Source organism: Mustela nivalis, assembly GCF_964662115.1.
Source record: "Mustela nivalis genome assembly, chromosome: 12".
Lineage (NCBI taxonomy): Eukaryota > Metazoa > Chordata > Mammalia > Carnivora > Mustelidae > Mustela > Mustela nivalis.
In genome coordinates, this window is record NC_139031.1 from 91071215 (window position 1) to 91094692 (window position 23478).

General features: G+C 56.8%; 1 protein-coding gene across 1 annotated transcript in view; it reads left to right on the forward strand.

Moving 5' to 3' along the window:
• ADCY1 (adenylate cyclase 1) overlaps positions 1 to 21785 on the forward strand; it is a 92906-nt gene extending 71121 nt beyond the window's left edge. The window contains exons 15-20 of the mRNA XM_082693314.1: positions 4610 to 4726; positions 5205 to 5351; positions 5858 to 5956; positions 11067 to 11181; positions 12347 to 12471; positions 14612 to 21785. Of these exons, the coding sequence (XP_082549440.1) occupies positions 4610 to 4726; positions 5205 to 5351; positions 5858 to 5956; positions 11067 to 11181; positions 12347 to 12471; positions 14612 to 14950 (942 nt within the window). The 3' untranslated portion in view covers positions 14951 to 21785. The remainder of the gene's footprint in view (positions 1 to 4609; positions 4727 to 5204; positions 5352 to 5857; positions 5957 to 11066; positions 11182 to 12346; positions 12472 to 14611) is intronic.
• Positions 21786 to 23478: the final 1693 nt, after the last annotated feature.

Consider the following 23478-nt stretch of genomic DNA (forward strand, 5'->3'; position numbering starts at 1 on the left):
TCCCAACTTCTGCCATCCCGACCCCGATCTCCTTACTGTCCCGGTGGAGGTGCCTGTTTTGGTTCTTCTCCATCCCGTGTGCTCAGTGTGTGTCCGCTCCAGGCACTCCCTGCCCCTTGTGCCGGAGAGACCCCGCTCCTGAGGGGCCGTCCAGCGCCGACAGCCGCGTACATGGGCTCCCAGGAGGGAGGCCTGACTGCGGCCATTGGCCAAAGTCTCGCTGGGTCACAGAGAATGGCCCCTTTTGTGTGCTCTGCCGAGGGACCTGGTCTTGTCGGGCTCCGGCTGGCTGTCCAGGGTGGCCGGGCTGGCTGGTATGGAAGGGTGCCCACCCCGCGATCCGCGGGCCCCTCCGGCTTCTGGTCTGGGTTGTGACTCGCTGCTCAGAGCAGGGAGAACAGCCTCAGGAGGAGCCGGGGAAAGGGACCGGCTAGGGGCCTGCGAGTCTGGCCTCCAGCTCATTCACCAGGCGCCTGCTCCGCGGCTGCCCTCCTGGACCCAGGCTGAGGCGGCGTGTGCTCTCATCTGGTCCTGCAAGCGCATTTCTGGGCATCGGCGTCCCTTGAAATGTCAGTAAGCCCGGCCCTTGACCCTGCCCTGGGGTCCTCCAGCACCCCGTGCCACACCTGGCCCCCGCCTCCAAGCAAGCTTTCCAGAGACTTCAGTGCTAGAGAGACCGTCCCCGTGTCACCAGGAACGGTCGCCAACATGCAACCCATGGACGTGTTTTTCCAAGGATGCATAACGGGAAATGCCACCTCACCTTCCCGTGAACCCAGCAAAACAAGGCCATGTCTACACTTCGCCTGTCTACCCTCTGGGTACCTAAGCCTGACTCTCAGACATCACGGAGTCTCACACTGTTGTGAAATGGCCAGGCCAGAGCCGAGGAGTTAATGAATGACTGACCCTGGGCTGTCCGCAAAAACCTGCGTGCTCGGGCTTGCCTCTCTCTGTGTGGCCGTCATGGTGCTTTTGTTCCAGAACCGTGTTTTCTTTGAACTCCCCAGGAATTTTGATGGTGATAGGGCAGCGGATGTCTGTACCAGAAAATGCTTGACTCAGGAGGGTGGTTCCCATGGGTCCTGGCGCCATATTGGTGGTGCTCAGAGGGAGGGCAGCCCAGGAGGGACTTGCGTGTGTCGTAGAACGGTTCTACGTATGGTTGGATTCACTTGGCCAAAATTCAGTACGATTATTTGCATTCCGGATCATGAGTGTTGTTCTGTAGTCTTGGAGGGCAGAGAGGGCTTTGAGGTCCGAGTGAAGCAGGCCTCACGAGTGGGGACACGTGGCTTCCTTTTTGGGTTTCCGGAAGAGTCCGTAGAGTTGGTACCATTTTTTCCTCAGATGTTTGGGGCCGTGAAGCTTGGGGGCTTGGATTTGTTTGTATGTGTCCAGGGTGGGAAGGTTTTAACCAAAATCAGTATTTCTAAAGGTAAAGGGCTGATATCAGGTTTTCCATTTCTTTCCGAGGCATCGTTGGAAATTTATATTGTTCCCTGAACGTTGTTCATTCTGTTGTCACAAAATTGTTTTTACTCTTCTGTCCTTACCCGCTTGCCATCTATAGGATTTGTGGTGACGTCCCCTCTCTCCTGCTGAGGTAGAATTGTGTAGACTCTTTTTGGATCAGCGTGACCAGACGTTCATACGTTTTACTGATCTTCTCAAGAGATAGCATTTGGTTTTATCGATTTTCCTGTTATTTTTGAGTTTCTCGTTTCAGTGGAGTCCACTCTCATCTTTATGTTCTTCTGATGACTCTGGGTTTACTCCGCTCTTACCTTCTGCTTTCTCAAGATGATTTGTATCTTCTCAGATTCCGGGGTTTTGTTATCCATTTTCCTCCAAGAGCTGCTTTAATCCCACCAATTTTGACATTGTTCGTCATTTCATTTTCCTTTGATACAAGGACTTTCTGGTTTTGTGTGTGTACGTGTGCATGTGTGTGCGTTTAAGGTCTTCTTTGGACCAAAAGTTACGAAGAAATACATTCATCTTTCAAAGGTTTCCCAGCGATCTTCTTGTTTTTGACTTTCTACTTAGTTATATTGTGATCAGACCTTATGCCTTGTAGCCTTGAATCCTTTAAACGTCCTGAGAATTCTTCTATGCTCCGTGCTCCGTTCTGTCGCTATTGGGTGGTGGGTTTTTAAGTATCAGGCCGGCCGAGAGCGCTCCTCAGCCCCCCAGGCCCTCACAGACTTTCTGCCCATCCTGCTGGTTTTTGAGAGAATCATGTTGAAACCTCCCACTGTGCCTGTGCACGGAAGGCAAATGCCTTTTGAAACGAGCTGCGCTGAGGAGGGGACAGCTTGAAAACAGCGTGTTGCTTGCATCTCTCACACAGTGACAGGGACAGTGCGTGCCGCCCACACTAGCTCTTTTTCACCCATACTTAGGGTTTTCGGGTTAGTAGGAAAATCTCACAAAAAGAGAATTTCAGTGGGTTTTCTCATATTTGTTAAAAACACAGTAACAACTTTTTCTGCTTAATTTGTAAGAAGATGGACACTTATCCAACACACGTCACGTAAACTTTTGCATGTGGAGATGCATTAAAAAACAGTAATTTTTTGCTCTTCTGCTGGAAATAAATGTCAGTGAATTCTAGGTCATTTGAAAGACACTGAACTTAGAACCAAAACTTTTGATCACAAAGCGATAAACCAAGATTCTTTATTTTGCAAAGTTCGAGCGCCTTCACTTGCGTTGTTTTCTGTAAGGAATCTTAGCACTAACGATATTTGGGGGAGAGCAAAATTTTTAGTGCCGTCAACAAATAAAACCGCTCCCTTAAAAATACGGACTTCCTCTTCATCTCACCCTGCAGAAAGCTGCTCTTGCGTCTGTCGGTGCGCGTGTGTTGAGAGGTAATGACCTGCACGTGTCCTGGGAGAGGTTCCGGCTTCCTTCCGGCACCTCCCTCTCTCCCACGGCTGCGGCCTCCCTCCTGCAGAGGCCTGCTCGTCTCCACCCAGTCTTGTAGCTTCTGGGCTCCCTCTCCCATGCCTCTTGCTGCCCGATGGCGTGCTGCGAGGGGGACAGAGCCCGTCCTGTTGCCTTCCCCAGCACAGCGCCCAGAGGAGGCCCAGGGCTGCTGGCCACACCCCTCATCCTGGCCGCACCATCCCCTGTGCTCCAGGCTCCCTTGTCCTTGTGCCTGGCTTCTGCAGCTCTGCCTCTGGGAGTCGCCACTTCTCGCTTTAACTGGTGGACGTTGCACTGAGTTAACAGTAATGGACTGTTCTGGGCTTAGTAAATAGTACACGCTCCCTAACCCTTGATAAGTAAGAGTGTGATACTGAAATGGAGCATTTTCCCTGCATTTATGATGAGGAAGCTGGAGCCTGTCACGTGGCCATGAAGCGGAACCAGAACTGGGGAGGGTTGCCTCCAAGCCCAACAGCCATCCCTGTGTCACTGTAGAGGACAGTGTCCCCAAGCCTGAGGCAGCCTGAGAAATGTTCTCCAAACTGTTCCTTTCACAGATTGGGCTGGTGTCAGGTTTGGGAGCTCGGGTGAGTGACCAACGGCCTTCTGGTGGTTTTAGTGTCTGAGGGCTGGCGTGGTTGCTGCAGCAGGGTGGGAGTCACTGCTGCCAGCTTCACTAGTCTGTGCAAAGGCCCTGTGGTCCAGAGGTCCTCCAGCTGCCCAGGAGAATACCCTGGGAGCGCCCCCTTGGGCCGCACCACCTGCTCTGAGGAGTTTGCGCTTGGCTGAGTCCCGTTGATGCTGTATCTGTCCCAACCCCAGGTCCCTGCAGGTCTCCCTGTCTAAGGGCCCAGGATGTCAGTGGTGCTGGCAGTACAGAGATTCTAGAGGAAATGGGATTGGCTGCCTGGCTTTGGGCGTCCCAAGTGACTGACACAAGTGGCAGATGCCTGTGAATGTTCTGGGGCACATTGGAGGCTGCCTGGGGGAGCCTCAGGTGCTGCAGGGGTTTGGGTCCCAGAAGGTGGTGGGGAGCATACCCTGGAAAAGGGGTGAACCCCCCACTGTCCTTTGAAAGTCACAACTGATTGGGGTGGGGACTTGCCCAGAAATTTGTGGCTCCTCTAGGCCCCCAGGATGTCCATGCAGGGGCTCTGCCTGGGGCGGGGTATGGAGATGAGCCTGTGTAGACTATGGGCCAGCGCCCTTGGGGTCTCGTTTGGATGATTGCAAAGAGCCGGGTACTGTAGGAAAGCTGCACCCATGACCGGTGTGGGACAGATGTCATTTAAGGCCATCAGCACAGGTGCGGCACGGGCAAGTAGGGGCTTGTTTCCGAGGAGTGGGTAGGGGTCGGCAGACAGAAAATCGCCAAGGGGAAATGTCAGGGGTGTGGGGTCTGAGGGTCTGAACTAAGAGGCTTCCGACTGGGGGCAGCGCACGGTGTCGGGTGTCCCCTGGGGGTGAGGGGCTGGGGAGGCCTGTCTGACGTCTGGGGGGGGAGTCGGGCTGGACTCCTGGTTCTGCCGACTGCAATGCCGAGGCTCTCAGACGCCCACGCAGCGCTCGGCTCAAGGGGTGGGGTCGGGGTCCGCCTGGTCTGGGGCAGTCTGTCATGGGGGTGACTGGCAAGGGGAGGAAGCCGCGTGGGTAACGGAGGCTCTGCCCGCAGGCGGAGGAGGAGAGGGACGACATGGAGAGGGTGAAGCTGGACAACAAGCGGATCCTCTTCAACCTCCTGCCGGCCCACGTCGCTCAGCACTTCCTCATGTCCAACCCCCGGAACATGGTGAGCGGGCACAGCCTCCCGCTCTGCCGGCGGGGCTGCCTGCAGCCGGGCACCCACCAGGGGGGACCCTCCCATCACGTCTCTGCTTGGAATGGCCAAGCTTGGCATCTTCTGAGCCCGGGCCGCCCCGAGGCCTGAGTGGGACCCCCTGCATCCACCCGCCCAGGCACCAGGAGGCTCTCTCGGTCCCGGGAGCGCCTGCCACCCCGCATGGAGGGAGAATGGGCTTCAGGAACCCGCGTTCAGGGCAGCCAGGGGTCCGAGCTTGCTGCGGAGGGAGACTGCAACCACCCACAGAGCAGGGCTCACATGCGCCAACTCAGATACAAAAAGGCTTGTATCTCAGCCTGACCGGCTTTATCCCGAAGCTACCAGGGCTCCCGGGGCAGCTCAGAGCCCATGCGTCCTCCCCCACCGCCCCCTTCCCCTGCCTACACCTGCCGCCCGGTGCCGCGGCTGACCTCACCTCTGCCCCCAGGACCTGTACTACCAGTCCTACTCGCAGGTGGGCGTCATGTTTGCCTCCATCCCCAACTTTGACGACTTCTACATCGAGCTGGACGGCAACAACATGGGTGTGGAGTGCCTGCGCCTCCTGAACGAGATCATCGCTGACTTTGATGAGGTGACGGAGCCATGGCCCCCAGCGTGGCATGTCCCCCGCATACGGACCTGAGAGGAGGCGCATGTGTTCTGTCCCCTGGCGGGTCCAAACCGGCCCTGACCATGCAGGAGGGGCCTCTGCCGCCCACAGGCACTGAGTTCTGGTGGGGGGGTGCTGGTTCCTGTCCCCTAATTAGTAAAGGCTGGGCTTGGATGGTGGCCTCACCTCCAAGATGGAGGGGAGGGGCGGGCAGGAGCCTGGGGTCTGCTTCCTGCCCCAGGGCGTCTCCTCAGGCTGAGTCTCAGGCCGCTGCTGCAGGGCGGGGTGCTCGGCTTGGTCCCTCCTGGGCTCCTCTTTCCCACGCCCTTGCTGGAGCCCCTCAGATCGGCCCAGGCCTTGTCCAGTGCCCACAACATAAGAGACATGCTGCTTCCCAAAACAGGCTCGCCATCTGCCCTGGGGTTGTACCCACAGTGGCTTCTCTTGGTTGTTACGTAATGTTTAACAGTTTTGTGTTTTATACCAAGCTCATGGACAAAGACTTTTACAAGGACCTGGAGAAGATCAAGACCATCGGGAGCACCTACATGGCTGCAGTGGGGCTAGTGCCCACGACAGGGTCCAAGGTGGGTGCTGTTGGGGGCTTTGCTGCTCAGGGACTGGGTAGTCCCTGACTTCTGCCCCAGACTTCTCTGGGACTCTGTGCGTGTTCCCTGATCTGGGCGCCAGTCTGTCCTAGCATCGGGTCAGGACAGTGGCCTCTGGGCTGTCCATTCAGGGGCCAGCTCTCTCCAGACTGTGTTGTATGGAAAGTCAGCCCCAAGGCCAGTCTCAGGGGGCTTGCTCTGGCCCTGCCCTGCCCTACTGACCCTCCCTCAACAGCCCTGCCTCTTCCTCACTGGCCCTGCCCCCTCCCTACCAGCCACACCCCAGCCCTGCCAGTGCAGCACCATGGAGTGTTCCCCTTTTCCAAAGCAGAATTGTGAATAAAGCCCTCTGGTTGCCATTAAAAAAAAAAAAAAAGCAAGAAAAGAATTGTAGATGTAAAAAAAAAAAAATGCAATGAATGGAAAACAGTTATAAATATGGGAGATACTAATTCAGCTCTATCAATGATCACTTTAAATGTGAAAGGAAATATGCCAATTAAAAGAGACTGACAGAGTGGCCAAAAACACAAGACCCAACTAGGTTTGCCACAAGAAACACACTATAAATATAAAGACACAGATACCTTAAGAATATAGGATGTAGAGGGAGGTTGCATTCTAGCACTCATAAAACAAAATTTAGGTGGCACTCTTAAGACAAAACAAACTTCAGATCAAGGAAAATGATCAGATAAAGAGGGAGACTGCAAGATAGTAAAGGAGTCAGTGCCCTAGGAGGACGTTACGGTCTTTAACATGTATGCGCCTAATAACAACACATCAAAATACACAAGGCAAAGCACAGATGGAACCATGAGGAGTGACAGACGGACCTGCTGTCATAGTTGCAGACATCAGCACCCATCCCAGTCACCGGCAGATCCAGCAGGCTGCGCACCGCGAAGGTGGTTAAAGGGAACAGCATCACGAAGCACCTGCATAAAATCCGCACCTACCGGCGACTCCATGCGACAACAGCAGAACACACATTCTTGCCGAACTCAGGTGGGACATTCACCAAGACAGAGCACATCCCGGGCCACAGAACACACCTTAACAAATGTAAAACCATTGAAATCCTACAAAGTGTGTTCTCAGACCAGAATGGAATTGAACTAGAAGTCAATCAGTGGGGAGATAACTTGGAAAATTCCCAAGTATTTGGAGGCTAAGCAACACTTGTCCAAATGACACGAGCCAAAGAAGGAATCTCAGGAGAGGTTTAAACATGTTTTGAACTAAATAAAAAGGAAAATGCAATTTATCGAGGTCTGCGGGATGTAGCAAAAGCAGCCCTTAGAAATTTATGTCACTGAAGTACTATATTAGAAGACAAGAGCAATCCAAAACCAGTTATCTGTGCTCACGCTGTAGGAAACTAGAGAAAGAACAATAGAAACCTCCGGTAAGAATGGGGAGGAAAAAAGAGCACAAATCAATGAAATTGAAAGCAGGTAGGCACTAAAAAAAAATCAATGATGGGGCACCTGGGTGCCTCCATCGGTGAAGCGTCCAACTCCTGATTTTGGCTCAGGTCATTACGTCAGGGCTGTGAGGTCCAGCTCTGCGTTGGGCTCCCTGCTCAGCGTGGATTTTTCTTGAGATTCTCTCTCTCTCTCTCGCCCCTCCCTTTGCTCGTGCTAAAAATATACAAACAAACAAATAAATAAATAAAATATTTTTTAAAAAGAAAATCAATGAAACTAAAATGTGGGCTTTTGAAAAATCAATAAAGTTGATAACCTCTGGTCATGCTAACCAAGAAAGGAAGAGAACACAATTACTAATATCAGAAATGAAAGATGGGCCATGTGTACTGAACTGAAACATGAAAAAGTATGTTATGAACAACTCTGTGCCCACTAGTGTCATAATTTTGATCAAATGGACCAATTCCCTAAAAGGCAAAATCTCAACAAGGGGAAATTAAACATTTTAACAGGCCCATGTCTATTAAAGAAATTGAATCAATAATTACTAACTTTCCAAAAGAGGAGTAGACCCAGATGGGTTCACTGAACATTTAAGGAAGAAATTGTACCAGTTCTCTAAAATCTCTTCCAGAAAGTGGAACTTTGTAACTCATTTCTTTCTAACTCATTCTATGAGTCCAGTATTACAATAATAAGAAAGTCAGATAAAGAAACTACAAGGAAGGAAGACCACAGGTCAGTATTTCTCATGAGTAGGGATGTGTGCGTCCTCAACAAACATTAGCAGGTTGAATCCAACATTGTATGAAAACCATAGAGCACAAGGAAGTTGGAGTTGGATGTCAAGATACCAAAGCTAGAGCAACGTTTCGAAGTTCATGAAATTTACTATAGCAACCAAATAAAGAAGAGACATCACAGGTGACCATGTCATTTAATTTCTGCAGAACAGTCACTTGACAACATCCAGCACCCCTTCCTGATTTTAAAAAACAACTGTGAGCAAACTCTACGAATAGGAACCTTGTCAACTGGGCAAGGAACTTCCACAAAAGCCCGGTAGTTTTCCAACACACCTGATGAGAAACAAAGCTTCCCCCTCAGATCAGGAGCATGGTAAGAATGCCCCTTGTCATCACACCTATGTGACCTTGGTATTGGAAGTCTTAGCTAGTGCAATAAGACAAGAAGAGGAAATAAGTGTATGTAGACCGGGGAGGAAGAAATAAAACACTTTTCACAGATGACATGATTATGTAGAAAATGAAAAAGAATCCACAGAATGTCTGTGATAAGTAACCCTAAGGCGGTAGTAGAAAAAAAGATTAACAGATAAGTCAGTTCCCTACACACCAGCAATAAGCAGGTAGAATTTGAAATTAAAAACAGTGCCATTGATTGTAGCCCCCCCCCCCCATTAAATACTAGGTCATGTTTAACAAAGTAGCTACAATGCTATCTCTGGGAGGAAAACAATCTTTGATGCAATAAATCAAAGAAGATCTAAGTAAGTGAAGACGTAATGTTCCTCTGAGCATTGGAAGTCCCATGGTCTAGAGGTCAGTTGTGGCCGTCGATCTTACGGATTTACACAGTTCCACTCCAAAGTCCAACAGATTGCTCTGTGATGTTGACCAACTGCTTTGGAGTTTACCTAGAGGTGAAAGCCCCAGAGTAAGTTAACACAGTACAGTAGAACAGAACGGGGTTGGAAGACTGACACTCCTGACTTCAAGGTCAACCAGAAAGGGTGCCGTGATCAACACAGTGTGATGCTGGGGGAGAACAAACAGCTAGATCGATGGAACAGAATAGAGCCAGACAGACCCGTCAGGAGAGTCAACAGATCCCCGACAAGAGGGCAGACAGAGCAGAGGTAGCCAGCAACACACAGTGCTGGGACCCCGGCACATCTGTCTGTGTAGCCAGATATTAACTCAAGATGTGCTAAATTAACTCATAATGGATCTTGGGTCTCCGTGTAAAAGGCAGGCGTGTTAGACCTAGAAGAGAGAGTAAGAGAAGATCTAGGTGACCTTGGGTTTGGTGATGAGTTTTTAAATACAACACTGAAAGCATGATCCGCAGAAGAAAGCATCATTCTGCTGGATGTAAATTAAGAATTTAAAATTCCATGTGGGAGATACTATAATGAAAAGACAACCCACAGACCGAGGGAAAATCTTTGCAAACCACTATCTGATAAAGGACTTGGATCTAAAATATACAAAGAACCCCCCAGGGCACCTGGGTGGCTCAGTCGGTCAAGTGTCTGACTCCTGATCTCCGCTCAGGTTTTGATCTGAGGGCTGTGAGTTCAAGGCCTGCTTTGGGCCCCAAAATAGATACCAAGAACTTTTTAAACTCAGCAGTAAGAAAACAAACAAGCTGATTAAAGAGTGGGCAAAAGATCTGAACAGATCTCTTCCCGAAGAAGGCACCCAGGACAGGTAAGTGTAGGGAGATGCTCTGTGTCACGTGTCATCAAGGAAATGTAAATCAAGACAGCAAGGCCCCACTACACATGGATCAGAACGGCCAACATCCAGAACCCTGGGACACCCAGTGCTGGCAAGGACCCGGAGTGACAGGAACACGCCCCCATGGCTGGTGGGGATGAAGAGGGGCATGGTGTGTCTAGAAGACAGTCTGGCTGTTTCTTACAGAACGAAGCATACTCTTAACCCTGCGATCCAGCAATCACAATCTTTGGCATTTACCCGAAGGAGCAGACAGTGTGTGTCCACACAATATGTGACCTGGGTGCTCACCGCGGCTGTACTCGGGACTGCCGAAGCTTGCACGCCTCGAGTGTCCTTCATTGGGTGAAGGGATAATGCACCGCGGTCCATCCAGACAAGGAGATGCTCTTCAGTGCTGAAAAGGAACAACACGTCCCACGATGGCAACACGTGGAGGAAACTTGGATGCGTTTTCCGGAGGCAAGAAGCCAATCCGGAAATGCTGATGCTAGAGGGTCCCAGTTATGGAACGTTCTGGAAGAGGCACAACTGTGGAGATGGTGGAAGGATCGGGAGTTGCCAGGGGGCTGGAGGAGGGGGATGAACACACGGGCATGGGGGACGGGGTGGGGGACAGTGACGCTGCTCGGTGTTATGGTACAGTTGTGGGGGCATGAAATTCTGCATTTGTGGAAACCCACAGGATGTACACACATACCTCCAAGCCCAGTGTGACCTGTAGTTAGTAACCGTCGCGGGTCACTGTGGGTGCTTCGGTGGTAAGGAAGGTCCTAACGCAGGAGGTGACCGGGAGGGGAACCATGTGAGGGAGGTGGCCGACAGGACTCTGACCAAAGGAAGACAATGGACCGTTGTCATTATTTGGCACGAGAGAGGTTGTGTAGCAGCACAAAGCAGTGGGAGCCACGGGCTCTGCGTGAGGGGAGACCGCCCTGCTTCCCTGTGCACCTTGGGCCGTGGCAGCCCCTGCCCCTGCCTGCAGGGGTGTGCAGCCTGTTGAGCGGCCGACCCTAAGCCAGCACCCAGCCTGCATGCGGTGGACATGATTGTGCCTGTGTGATCTGGTCCCTGACCCCTTGCGGGGATGGCAGGGCCCCTCCCAAGCATTCCCAGCTGTCAGCTTTGCCCTCACTCCTCCAAACATGGTAACTCCCGTCTGCTCACGCACAGGCAAAGAAGTGCATCTCCTCACAACTCAGCACGCTGGCCGACTTCGCCATCGAGATGTTTGACGTCCTGGACGAGATCAACTACCAGTCTTACAACGACTTTGTGCTCCGCGTCGGTACGTGGCTGCGGGCGGCCGCCACTCAGGCCAGCATGCTGCGCCCACCCCACCCGGGGCTGGGGGACGCCCACCCCCACCTACGTCAGGGCCCCAGGAGCGAGGGTGGGGCCTCCCGGGGCAGGCCTGGGGACATAGGGACCCTCTACCCCAAGGGGCACCGTCCAGCTCTCGAAACACCTCTGCGTCCACATGCGGCTGGAGGAAAATGCCCCCAGAGGTGGTTCTAGAATTCAGACATCCAGTGTCCAGAGAAATACCTAAGACCCAGGATGGCGTGAGGGCGGCAGTGCGGCTACCAGAGCCGGAGGCATTCTGAGGCTCCGAGCGCAGCTCTGTCTGAGGCCTGGTGCCCGTCCGGGTGCCCGCCTGGCCTGCGAGCCGCGTTCCGGCTTTGTCCTCAGGCCGGAGCTCCACCATCCATGCAGCAATGTGCCGGGAACAGACACTCCTGCCCCCGGGGACCTGGTGGGGTGCGAGCCCAGGCCCTTCCGCCCAGCAGGTGGGCTCTGTCTGGCCCACGCCCCTGCAGTCACGCGGTGGGGGGGTGGTGTGCGGGGAGCAGCCGCTCAGGCCCCTGTCGGGTCCCCAGCTCAGCCCCAGGGCCATCCCACTGCCGGGCCTGAGGCCCCAACATCATTAGCACCCGTGCCTAACTTGGAAAAGTCTGTGTGTGGATGCAGAGCAGGGGACATGTGACGTGGTGTCAGCAGAGCCAGGAAGCCCCATTGTGGGATGGCTGCAGGGGTGACTGGTGCTCTTCCAGCAAGTCAGGGGCCTCTGCTCCCTACTTCAGAGATCCTGGAAGACCGAACAGCGGTGGGCCCCACACCCTGAACGCCCTGCATGGTGGCAGCCTAGGAAACCGTCAGGAGCCACTGTGCCTCCTGGAAGGGGACTGCGGGGGGACACACTGCCGTTCTGCAGTCTGAAAGGCCTCCTGGCAGCGGGGTTGCTGGTCCAGGAAATGGGACTCTCTCCGCTCCCCGGGGCTCATGTGTAAGCAGACATTGGGACTGGGGACTACCTTGTCCCAATGAGGTGGGTCCTTACTTTGGGAAGGGGCCCGGGGCTAGGTGACCCCAGGAACCCATGGCCCTGAGAGGGGCAGCTCCTTCCCCCGAAGCCTTGCCAGTGCTGACGGCACTCCGTGGCTGTCTTCCAGGCATCAACGTTGGCCCCGTGGTGGCCGGGGTGATCGGGGCTCGAAGGCCACAGTATGACATTTGGGGAAACACGGTCAATGTAGCCAGTCGGATGGACAGCACCGGTGTCCAGGGCAGAATCCAGGTCAGTCCGCTAGAGTTGCCCGGGGCGTGGGTGCCGTCCTGCAGGTGTGAGGCAGGTGCAAGAGGCCGGGGAAGGGAGGTGGTGCCCGGGGAGCAGCCCGGTGTCCCTCCCCCGCCTGCCTCTTCCGGGCAGGGACACAAAGCCGAAGCTGCCTAGTGCGTTGTGTCTGTGCCCTGCAAGGCAGGACCCGAGACCCAGGGTGGTCTTGGTTGGGTTTGTCTTGTGGCCCTGGGGGTCGGCTCCCTCGTGGCCGCGTGCTGAGTCAGGGGCACGGTGAGTGCTGGCGTCCCAGCGAGCCCATCCAGCATCCAGGACTCTGCCCACCTGCCCACCTGCCTTACACGGAGGGGCTTCCTTGGGTTTCGAGGGTGGGTGCCGTGGGGCTGCCTGGCTGGGAGGCTATGGGCAGCTCTGACACTCTGCAGCAGCCCCCTCTCCTCCACCCCCCGAAAGGTTCTGGGACGGTGTCTGCCCTTCCCAGGCACGCACAGGTATGAGCGGCTCTCGGGATCCCCCTTCCAGCCGTGCAAACCCAGGTCTGCCGGGGCCTGCACAGCAACCCCCGGGGGGGCCTCAGAGGAGGAGGAGCCTGTCTCCTAGTGTGGCAGCGGCTGGCCTCTGGGCTCCCGCTGGGCACTCTGAGCGACACCGGGTCCAGTGCTGGCCTCTCCCTCGGGCCAGATCCCTGATGAGGTCCTCCTCGGGACCCCGGGTGTACTCAGGCGCCGGCCGCTCTCCCAGGGCCGTGTGTTCAGTGCCCCGCCTGGTCGCTGGAGGGCGCTGCCTCCCTGTCGGGTGCCTGGTGGGCCCTTGGGGTCTCGTTAAAGTTTAACTGTCAGGAGGCTCTGCTCACAGTGGCCCCAGCTGTAGTCCTTCCTTTGAGTTTCTTGTGTTATTGTGAAACACACACACACACGACGTTTTTACCAAGTTCACCATGCGTGAGCGTGCTGCTTGGAGGTGCTAAGTCACACCACCGTCCCACAGCCCGTCTTGGGACACCAGGCCTCCCTGGGCCAGGTCACCATCCACTTGCCAAAGCCCCATCCACTCTCCAGCCACTCACATGCAAGTTCATAGTTTCCACGATCACACTGTGGTGAGCCCCTCCTGGGCGCAGCACCAGGCCTGTCCCCGGTGAGCCCCCAGGGCCATTCTCCGTGACGTGGCTGCTGCTCAAGGCCTGGCCTCCCCCGGCTGCCTGGCTGTGGGTGATGTGCCTCTCCAGTCTGTGTCCCCGGCTGCACGCAGGGCACCCCCTGCCACCGCCCCGCCCCCTGCCTGCTCGCGGGTCCCCTGTGGATTAAGAGCGAGGGCAGATCCCCAGGGGTACCTTGGATGACCACAGCCCCACGTGCCCCCATTCTGAGCCAGGCACCTGCAACACGGGGTCCCGTGGGTCCGACAAGCCCTGTGACCCCCCAGGTGGCCACTCTGCGTGCTGGGGTGGTCTTCCCACGCCCCCCACTGCTGCCACCTTGCGTGTCTGTGTCTGGACTCCCCGAGGCACAGAGCACTCAGCTGCCCCTTTAACGCCCCATGCCCCACAGGCCCTGCGATAGGGGAGCTCTGTGCAGACGGGGCCTCTCCCCTCTATCAGGCCCAGTGTCAGTGTCCCGGGTGCGTGTGCCAGGGTGGGACCCTTGTCTGTGCTGCCTACACCCTCTCTGCCCAAGGCACCACTCCCGCCAGTGGCCCCGTACACGTGCCTCCTCCTCCGTTGACAAAAAGAGCACACCCCCACCCCACTGCTCCTTTTAGGAGTCCTTCCTCCGCCTCTGGTCCTTTCCTTGAAGGGCGCGCGGGACGCCGGTTAGCCATCTAGCTTTGCTTGTCCCACTCCTCCGTGTCCGGGCCTCTGGCGTGTGCCTGGGGTGCCCTGGGGCTCACACCCCGTTCAGGTGCTACGTCTCTGTGTCCTGTCCAGCCTTCTGTGCACCCTGGGCCCTCCCCCCGCCAAGAGTGCTGCTTTCCAGAGCCTGCCCAGGCCTAGTGGGCGGCTGGGCCTCTCGCGTCCCCTGGCGCTCTCTGATGTTGGGGACAGGTCGCAGGGGTGGAAGAGGGAGCACTCTGGCAGCCCTGCCCCCGGGATCCTCCCCTGCTGACCCCGGGGACACTCACCTGCTTTCCTCTGCTGCAGGTGACCGAGGAGGTTCACCGGCTGCTGCGAAAGGGCACCTACCGCTTCGTGTGCCGTGGGAAGGTCAGCGTCAAGGGCAAGGGGGAGATGCTAACGTACTTCCTGGAAGGCCGGACCGATAGAAATGGCTCCCAGGCCAGGTCCCTAAACGCAGAGCGGAAAATGTGTGCTTACGGGCGACCTGGCCTCCAGACCAGACTGGGCACAGGCCCACCACCAATGGCCCCCATGGCTGGTCCCCCAGTCAGAGCTGGGCTGGGGGCTCTGCAGGGCTCGGGGCTCCCGCCGGGCCCTCATGGCCAGCACCCGCCCCCCGGAGCAGCTGGGAAGGAGGCTTAGTGGAGCCCACGCTGGCTGCTGGGGGCTCCAGCAGGGACCAGCCCGGCCCACAGAGCAGGGCCTGCAGCCAGAGGTTGGGCTGCAGAAGGGGTGCCGTCCCGGCGTGACCCGAAGCAGCTGGGCAGTGACGGGCCGGGCGAGCCCTGCCCACCTGGATGCTGCCCACCTCGGTCCTCTCCTCGGTGGCCGAGGAGCAGCTGCCTGGGGTTGGCCAGCTCAGCGTCCAGCGTCGGGACCTTGGGAACATCCGCCACGACCCCAGGCTTCGGTTCAGCGGGAGCCGTGGAGCTGTGGCCGGCAGAGCGGGAGCACGCCCTGAGAAGGCCTGCAGCAGTCCGGGCTGGGAGCCAGGCCTCACGTGTGTGTCTGGGCCCCTGGGCCCAGATGGGCCAGGCCTGCAGCGCGCGGTTTGGGGAGAAGCCGCGCAGCACAGAGGGGGGCTGCTGGCTTCCTTCGGGAGCCCTTTCTTGAGGGCCAGAGGCGGGTCTTCTGGAATTCTTGGGGCCCCGAGCCACGTCTCTGTGTTGCGACCAGCATCATCCCTGCTCTGCCTGCGAGTCCCGAGATGTCCCTCAGCCCCCGGATGGCCTCGGCCCTACAAACCCTGGCCTCACTCGTCAGGGAAGGAACCAAGATCGGGGCCGCTGGGCCCTTGCTGCGCCCGTGTCTGGGGCTCCCGCTCTCCTCACAGCACAAACCTGCATGGATTTTGAAACAAGCGAACCATACCTCGCCACAGAGAAAGCCCCCTGCGGAGAAGGCTGTTCCCCGGACGTGGGATTTCGGAGTGAGTTTGGGGGACACTTGCATGGAGAGGGCTGCAGGGGACCCTGGGGAGGCCTGGGGGTCTCCCACGCGCACAGGTGCAGACCAAGGACGTGTGGGATGTGTTGCTAGGGGCGCTGGGTGGCAGCTCCGACCGTAGGAGGAAGGCAGCTTGGCACCGGCGGGCAGGGGCTGGGCTTACTCTGGCTGAGCCCCTGTGCATGTCCCCGGGCTGTTCCTGTGGTGGACCCGTGAGGCGTGATGTCCTTCATGAGGCCTCAGCCCTGCCCGGCCGTGGGGCAGCATGGTCGGCTGCCGGGCCGTGCGTGGATAGCCAGCGATGCGGGACTCAGGACGGAGATGGGTGGGTGGACGGCCTCCCTCCTGAGAACCAGCTCTGCGCGGGGCCACCGAAGGCCATTGCTACCATCACTACTGAGAAGGACTCTGTGGCCCAGCCGTCCCCGCTCAGCCTTTAGAGAGACATGGCATGATTCCTTCAGGGGAACCCGAGTCATCTTGGGAGTCCCATGAGCATGTGGCCCATGTGGTGTGCCCGTCTGTGCCAGGCTGGGGACTGAGGACCTGGCCAGGGACCTGGAGCCTGCCTGCCGGTGGATGCCAGGCTTCCACCAGGGCAGTCTGGGGGCCAGTGGATCACACTGAGGTCCTGACCCCGTGCTTGATTGCATGGCAAAGGGACTTCACAGACAGAACTGAAGGTTGGGGTTAGGCCAGGGGCAGGATCCTGAGTTCTCTGGGTGGGCCGCCTACCTCCTCGAAGTGGACTCAGAGGCAGGGTGGTCAGGATGGCCCAAGGATGAGGTTGCTGTTTAAAGATGCAGGGATCCAGCCATCAGCCATCAGGGAGAGGAGCTGGCTGCCCCTGCAGAGACACGCCGTGGACTCCTTGTCCACCCAAGTGACCTGGGATCATGTGGACGCCACCGAGAGTCTCCGTGGCCCCCAGCCCTGCTGGTCCCAGACTGGGGGTCCACAGGACCAGGAGCTCTGGAGCCCTGCCTTGTGCGTAGCTGCGGCGGGAGGCCGTGGGACCACCCACGGCGCCAAGGCCCAGCTCCCAGGAGCACGGGACACGTCGGTCATCAGCAGTCCAGACTCTACCGTTCCCGAGGGCGCGAGAACCACCGCAGTGACCCTCGGAGGCGGGTGCACGATGTCTTCCTCTTTATTTGTGATGAGACTGTATGATCTTGCCTTATTTATTTTTAATCTCGTACAGTATTCATGGGCAAATGTTAGCCTTTCAAGTAGGGTTCTCTCTAAATTATTTAAGACACTCTGTAAATAGTGCACTGTTTCAGGGGTCACCTGTTCACTCCCACCAAAAATGAGAACAGCCCCCCAACTCCTGTGCGCATGGCACTCTTTATCCAGATGTGAGACGTCCCTAAGGCACCACGCCCCTGCTTGGGGGCGCCTCAGCACTATAGGGGGACCCGTGTGTCCCTCGTGCACCACTTATGCCCAACCTCAGTAGTGCAGAAGGCAGCACCAAACTTCCAGGCGCTTCCACGGACCGCTGGGCCTGGGGGGTCCGCTGCACGGTGCGTGTAAGCTACAGCGTGGAGCACCCCCCACCACCACCACACCAGGCCCTCCCAGGCTGCACGTTAGTCAGACCCCAGAGCCACAGCGCTTCCAGACACTTCCTGTCTCCAGAGGCAATAACTAACCTGTGGAGACAAGGCCAGTCCAAAGCCAATGGTGATTCCAGCACAAGCCATGCACACAAGTTTGCCCACATTCAACCACGCCATGGGGCGGGGGGGCGACACCCCTGTGGCCGCCCAGCCCCTCCTGCAGACTCCGCTCAGGCCCCGAGTTCTGTGCGGTTTGTAGTCGCTGTCCCAGGCACAGGGAGCGGAGGGCCAGCCTCAACCCTGTCAGTGAAGTCACCCTCGGGGCGAATGCAGGTCTGTGCACACCTGCGACCCTTGTAACCCATCTCAGCGCGCGCACTGGGTGCAGTGAGCCTCCGGGCTGGGACACCTGTCCTGCCTGATGAGCCTGCTCTGTGTGTTGGGTCTGGGCCCCGACGGATCCAGATGATACGAATGCCTGCTCCCGTCCCATCAGCACCCAGAAGTAGTATGAACCCCTCCTTGGTCCTGCTTCTGAAGAAGGAAGGGTCCTGTGGGCCTCACGCTTGTGTGCCCCGACAGGTGGACCTGGCTTCATTTCAGCATGTGTTCCCGGGATTCCCCAAGTCTGGGGTCCTATGGGCCCCTCCCTGTGTGGCCGTCTCCGCCCATGACATGCATGCGCAGCCCACGAGGCAGGGGCTCCCTAAGTGTGCACCTGCCACTGCGTGGGAGCCGGACATTGGGGGTGGGGGGTCGCCCAGCCACGTGGGAGCCGGGTCTCCGAGATGGGGGGCGCCCTGCAGTGTGGGAGTCGGGTCTCGGGGGTTGGGGGCGCCCCGCTGCACACCAAGCAGCTCTCTGACTCAGCGGGTCACAGAGCACTGACAACACTTGTAATTCTGAAGCATACGGGCCTGTTGGGTCCATAGAAAGTCGCCCCTGGAAACCGACATGACCTGATTTTGTAGCGGCTTCAGTTTTAAAAACAACAAAACTTAAAAAGCAACAAATCAACCTCCTTACAGGAAGTTGGTTTCAAAATGTTTGGTTTGGGGGATGACTAAGGGGCGGGGAGTGGCGGGCTGGAAGCCGGAGGGCACAGCTGCGCCCCTGCACCGGCGTCATGTCCTCCCCCCCCCCCCCTGCAGCGTGCTTGGAAAGCCGGGTGGGGAGTTGGAGCCCCAGCACTCTCCGAGGGGATGCGGAGACCAGGTGGGGATGCGACCTCTTCTCACAGTTATCTGGGTTTGCATTTCCACCCGTGAGTCTTAGACTGGGCTGGGTTGAAGTCTGGTTCAGGGATTGGGTTGCTAGGGGTGGCCTGAGGACTCCCCCCACCCCGCCGGAGGGCGGGGTGGGGATGAGGTAGATGGTCAGGAAGGCTGTTTGGCTCAGCTTGAGGAAGAAACTCCAGCTGTGAATTTTGTCAGATGGACTGAGGCGGTGGGGGGTTGGCGCTGACAGGCAGCCGCCCGGGACGTGAGACAGAGTCCCTGATTCTGGGTGGTGGGTAGCGAGGAGCCAAAGGCAGTCCCTGTGCCCGGAGACGGTGTGGGCCCCACAACTGTGAATGTAGGGGTGCAGGGGTGGGTGTGCAGGGGTGCCAGAGTGGGAGGGATGGCCTGCTGTGGCCAGGAGCATGAGGCAGGGCCCCTTAGCTCCTCCCTGTGCCCAGGGCCAGACTCCACACCCTCAGGGCGCTCCTGGGGACACCCCGGCTCCAGACACCAGCTCCTGTGTGCGCACACTGGAAGCCGGTCCTGGGATGCTGGGGCGCGTGGTCACCTCCATGTCCAGTTCAGCGAAGTAAGCCTGATTTCAGAGGCCATGTTTCGGGACTAGACCTCCCTAAACAACTTCATGGTAATGACTCATACATTTGCATTTCTTAAATTTCCCTGAAAATTGTCATCTATCTACTCCCTGTCAGATCTGCTCATGGAGAGAAACAGTAACTCTTCTGCTGGAGCCATGCTGCGATCACATCTGTGTGCATGTGTGCACACGTGTGAACGCGTGCACGCATGTTTGCGAGCATGTGATTGTACACGTGCATGTGTGTGCATGAGCATATGTGTGTACGCGTGCTTGCATGCTTGTGTGATTGTACAGTGCGTGTATGTGTGTATGCGTGCACACGTGTGTGTGTGCACATGTGGGTGTGTGCATGCATGAGTATATGCCACACCTGGCAGGGGAGGGTATTCTAGACACAACTCTATCTCCCTTTATGAAATCCATGCATTCCTTCCTACACCGGATTGTGTAGGTTCCGTGCTAAAGCTGCAGGAGAGGCCAGTAGTCATTGGCGCGTGTAGTGAAAATCTCTCTCTTCTGGAATTCTCCATGTGGCCACAAACTAAGGGAACCGCCATGACCAAGACCCACATCTACTTGGTAGCCCCAGAGCACCTTCTCCACCTGTCACCCATTGGTTGCTTACGGCCCCCATGGTGTCGTGAGGAATCTGGGGCTCAGAGAGGTTATTGACTTGAGCAAAGTCACACAGCACTAGTCGCAGGACCGAGACCCATGCCAGCCTGTCCGAAGCCCTTGGTTTTCCATCCTACTCAGTGGCTCTTTGCTGACACCGTACTGGGTTTGATGGAACCCCCCGGCTGGTCTGCACCGAAGTGCCCACTGTGGTGGGGACCCTGGCAGGCTGGTTTGGAGTGTTGGCCCCACTGCTTGCTCCCAGGTGCGCCCTGGGGAGCTCAGAACGCTGTCCTCAGCGGTGGACCCCCCAAGGACACTCAGAGCTAGCCTGAGAAGTCCCATCTTGTGTCGCTTTCTATCCTAAATCCTAAATCTGTGTCATGCCCACAGCCTATCCTGTCTGAGAACACACAGACCCTCCTTCAGCAGGAAGGATGGTTGCCCATGTCTTTCTGCACGGCCTCTCTGGCATCAAACAGGGGAAGGGGGCCCCAGAAGCTCCCAAACCACACACGCCTACCCACGTGCATGAAGCCAGGTGGCCCCCAAGTGCTGGTCCACAAGCACCTGAGCCCTGGGAGGCCATGGGTCAAGCTGGCCGTCTCTGCTCTGTCTCCCCTGGTGGTCGAGCTATCCAGCGTCTCACGCCACAGGCACGAGGTGGGGGGTCAGCGCCCCTTCCTGCGGGTCGGATGGCCATGGTCAGGTTTCCTGGAGAATGTGTGGAAGGCAAGACAGGGGTCGCGGAGGCTAGTAGGAAACGGGGCTCCTCAGCCCCGACTGCTTCGACTCTGGGCAGCTCAGAGTCGGTTCAGAAGCTCGATGTGCAAACAGCTCGCATCCCGCCCTGAGAGCTGATGTTTAAACAGAGAGGTTGTCCTAGACTAACGCGCGAGATTGCTGGGCGACTCCGGGGCTCCCTGAATGTGTGTGGGGGTGTGTGCAGGAACAACCACGCAGAGCGCCACGTCTCTGGGCTCGCGCTCCCCACGGCGCGGGCTACGGGCCCACCAGCAGCCAGAACTGTTTCTTGCCTCCCACCAGCAGCACCCCCAAGCCCCGCGGGCCCAGAAGCACACGTCTCCGGGGACTGGCCCCCAGTTGTGGGAATCCCGAGAAAGCCTGCCACCACCTCTTGCACATATGGGAGCACCCGCACTCCCAAGTGCCCGTCCCAGAGGGGCACGCGGGCTTGCCTTCCCCCTGTACAAACTGGGCTCGCACGCATGTGCACCCTGAATTGCATGCCCTGAGATCCCCACGTGTGTGAGACCCACTTTGAACTCGGAAACATGCAGCATGCGCAGAGGGACGGGCCCGCCTTGGGCCATCTGCCGGCTGGCCGCAGAGCGTCCCCGCGACCCAACGCAGCCTGGGGCTCCAACCTGTGTGGTGGTGTCTGCACTGGCCACACAGCATCTCCCAGCCCAGAGGCCCCCGCCCCCGCCCCCCCGCCCCAGCCGCACAATTGCATACCATCTTGCACAAAGAAGGTGACATATCGATCACAAACACCTTAAAGTAGCTTGATTCTCACCGAAGGTCAACCCATGGCCCACCCCGGATTTTCTTGCCGAGAAAGGCTGTATTCGCCCCTGCACCCTTCCTGTCCAGCTGGGGGATGGCCGCGCCACTCGGTGGAAGGCAGGGGCGGGGGGTGGGCAGGGGGACACGCTCGCCGCCTGCGGAGCTCGCTCGAGAATGGTTCTGTAGACCCAGAACCCTGGGACAGGGTCAGAACGACGGCAGCTCACGGTCACCAGGTAGCTTCTGTCGATAGATTTGTATAATCAATACGGGTCTATTTTTACGCCAGCCCACACTGTACCTTCCAGTCTTTTCCAAGATTGTTCGACCGAGACAAGTCACTGAATAATGGGTCCTATTTTTATTAAAAAACCAGTGAATGGACTGAAATGTTAACGTGAATGTACATTTCTTAATTGCGACTTTTCTACTGAGTGTTTGCACTATACTTTCTGGAACCTTATTTAACAAAAATAAAGGAAAAAAATTGCTTGACTAAACCCTGTGGCCGTTTTACTTGCAAACCACAGGGTCATGTGGCCTGTGTGAAAACGTGCCTTCCTCAGGGGAGACTGTGGTGTCCTCCAGAGTCGGTGCTGTCCTCTGGGCTGGGCTCTGCTCTTCCTGTGACCGCGGGTGGGGGGTGTGGGGACTCAGCTTCTGCTCCCAGCCAGAGACTCTGCGGAATATGATTTGTACTCCTTGGGGTTCTCAGACTGGTCTTGGACTAACTGGTCGGGGACTGTTGTTGAAGGCAGACCAAGGGTGGATAGCATGGGTGGGGGCAGGCCATCAGGAGGCCGAGCCAGGATGGTTCCTAAAACTGGGCTCCACAGGCCAAGGTCAGGTGAAGTTCGGGGTCCAGCAGAGAAGAGGCCACGAGGCACCAGACCAGAATGTCAGGAAGGGTTTGCCACAGGCCAACCCTCCACCAGGATGCACCTAATGCCACAATCCAGAGAAGCCCCCTCCTACCCCCAAGACGGGGCAAGAGAAGCAGGTTTGGTGCAGGGATCACAGGGACCTGTAGGTGGTGGGGAGGGGAGGGACTGGGCCAGACTCTGGGGAACATGATAATGTGGCCCAGGCTCAGCACATCTGGTAGAGCCCAAGACCCCATCAGCAGGGGAGGGCTGGCGGGGAGTGGGGTGGAAGAGTTGCCGGGCTCTGCCTCTTCTGAGGACACCCTGAGCCCCAGGGCAAATTTCCAGCCCCTACTCACTGGGCATCTTCCCTTAGAGGTCTGGCAGATGCATCACAGGGAATGCACCGCCCTGAGGGGTGTGTGTCTGAGAGAGACCAACCATAATTTCAAGGAATGGCTCCCCCAGTCACGGGGCTGTCAAGTCCAGTCTGCAGGATGGGCGGCAGCTGGAGACACAGGGAGGAGCTGATGTTGCATCCCAAGTCTGACGGCCACCTGGAGGAAGAATCCCCTCCTCCCCTGGGAGGACCTCAGGCGTTTTTTCTTAAGGCCTTCAACTGATTAGACGAGGCCCACCCACATTATGGAGGGCAATCTGCTTTTAATCAAAGTCCACTGCTGGAAGTGTTGATTTCATCTAAACTGTACCTTCACCCTGACAGCCAGACTGGTGTTTGACCAAACTGGGCACAGCAGCCCAGCCAAGCTGACACATAAATAATCACAAACCTGTATCTTTAGGTTCAAATAAAAGCAATCCAGAGTAAAGGAATTTAAAAAACCCTTATGAAAAAAGCATAACATCACCGGAGAAGCCGGGCGTGCATGGACTCCTCCGAGAAAGGGCTACAGGAAACAGGTGGACACTTGTCCAACGGAACCATCCATGAGACAAATGCACAGTGAGAACATGGAGGAGCTGTGTCACCTTTCCAGTTGGTACCTGTTTCATTTAGTTTTTATGATTTGGTACATGTTTTAAAAGCCATCATCAAACTAGCAAATCTGAGAGCTCCCTCAGACACCGCTCATGGGCCTCCACCCCTTGCTGGGGGACTGCACAGCACCAATACCTTTGAACCCACAAAATGACTTGTAGGAGGCTAACAAAATTGGTAGACATTTGTACAAAGTGCTCTGTGTCGAGGGGGCTCTCGTGTGGACTTGCAGAAGTGGATCCCAAGATCCCACACCGCCATCCCCAACCCTGTGAGTGGGGTGCAGCATACCCTGCTTGTAAACTCGGTGAGGTGACTGGGCACGCTGGG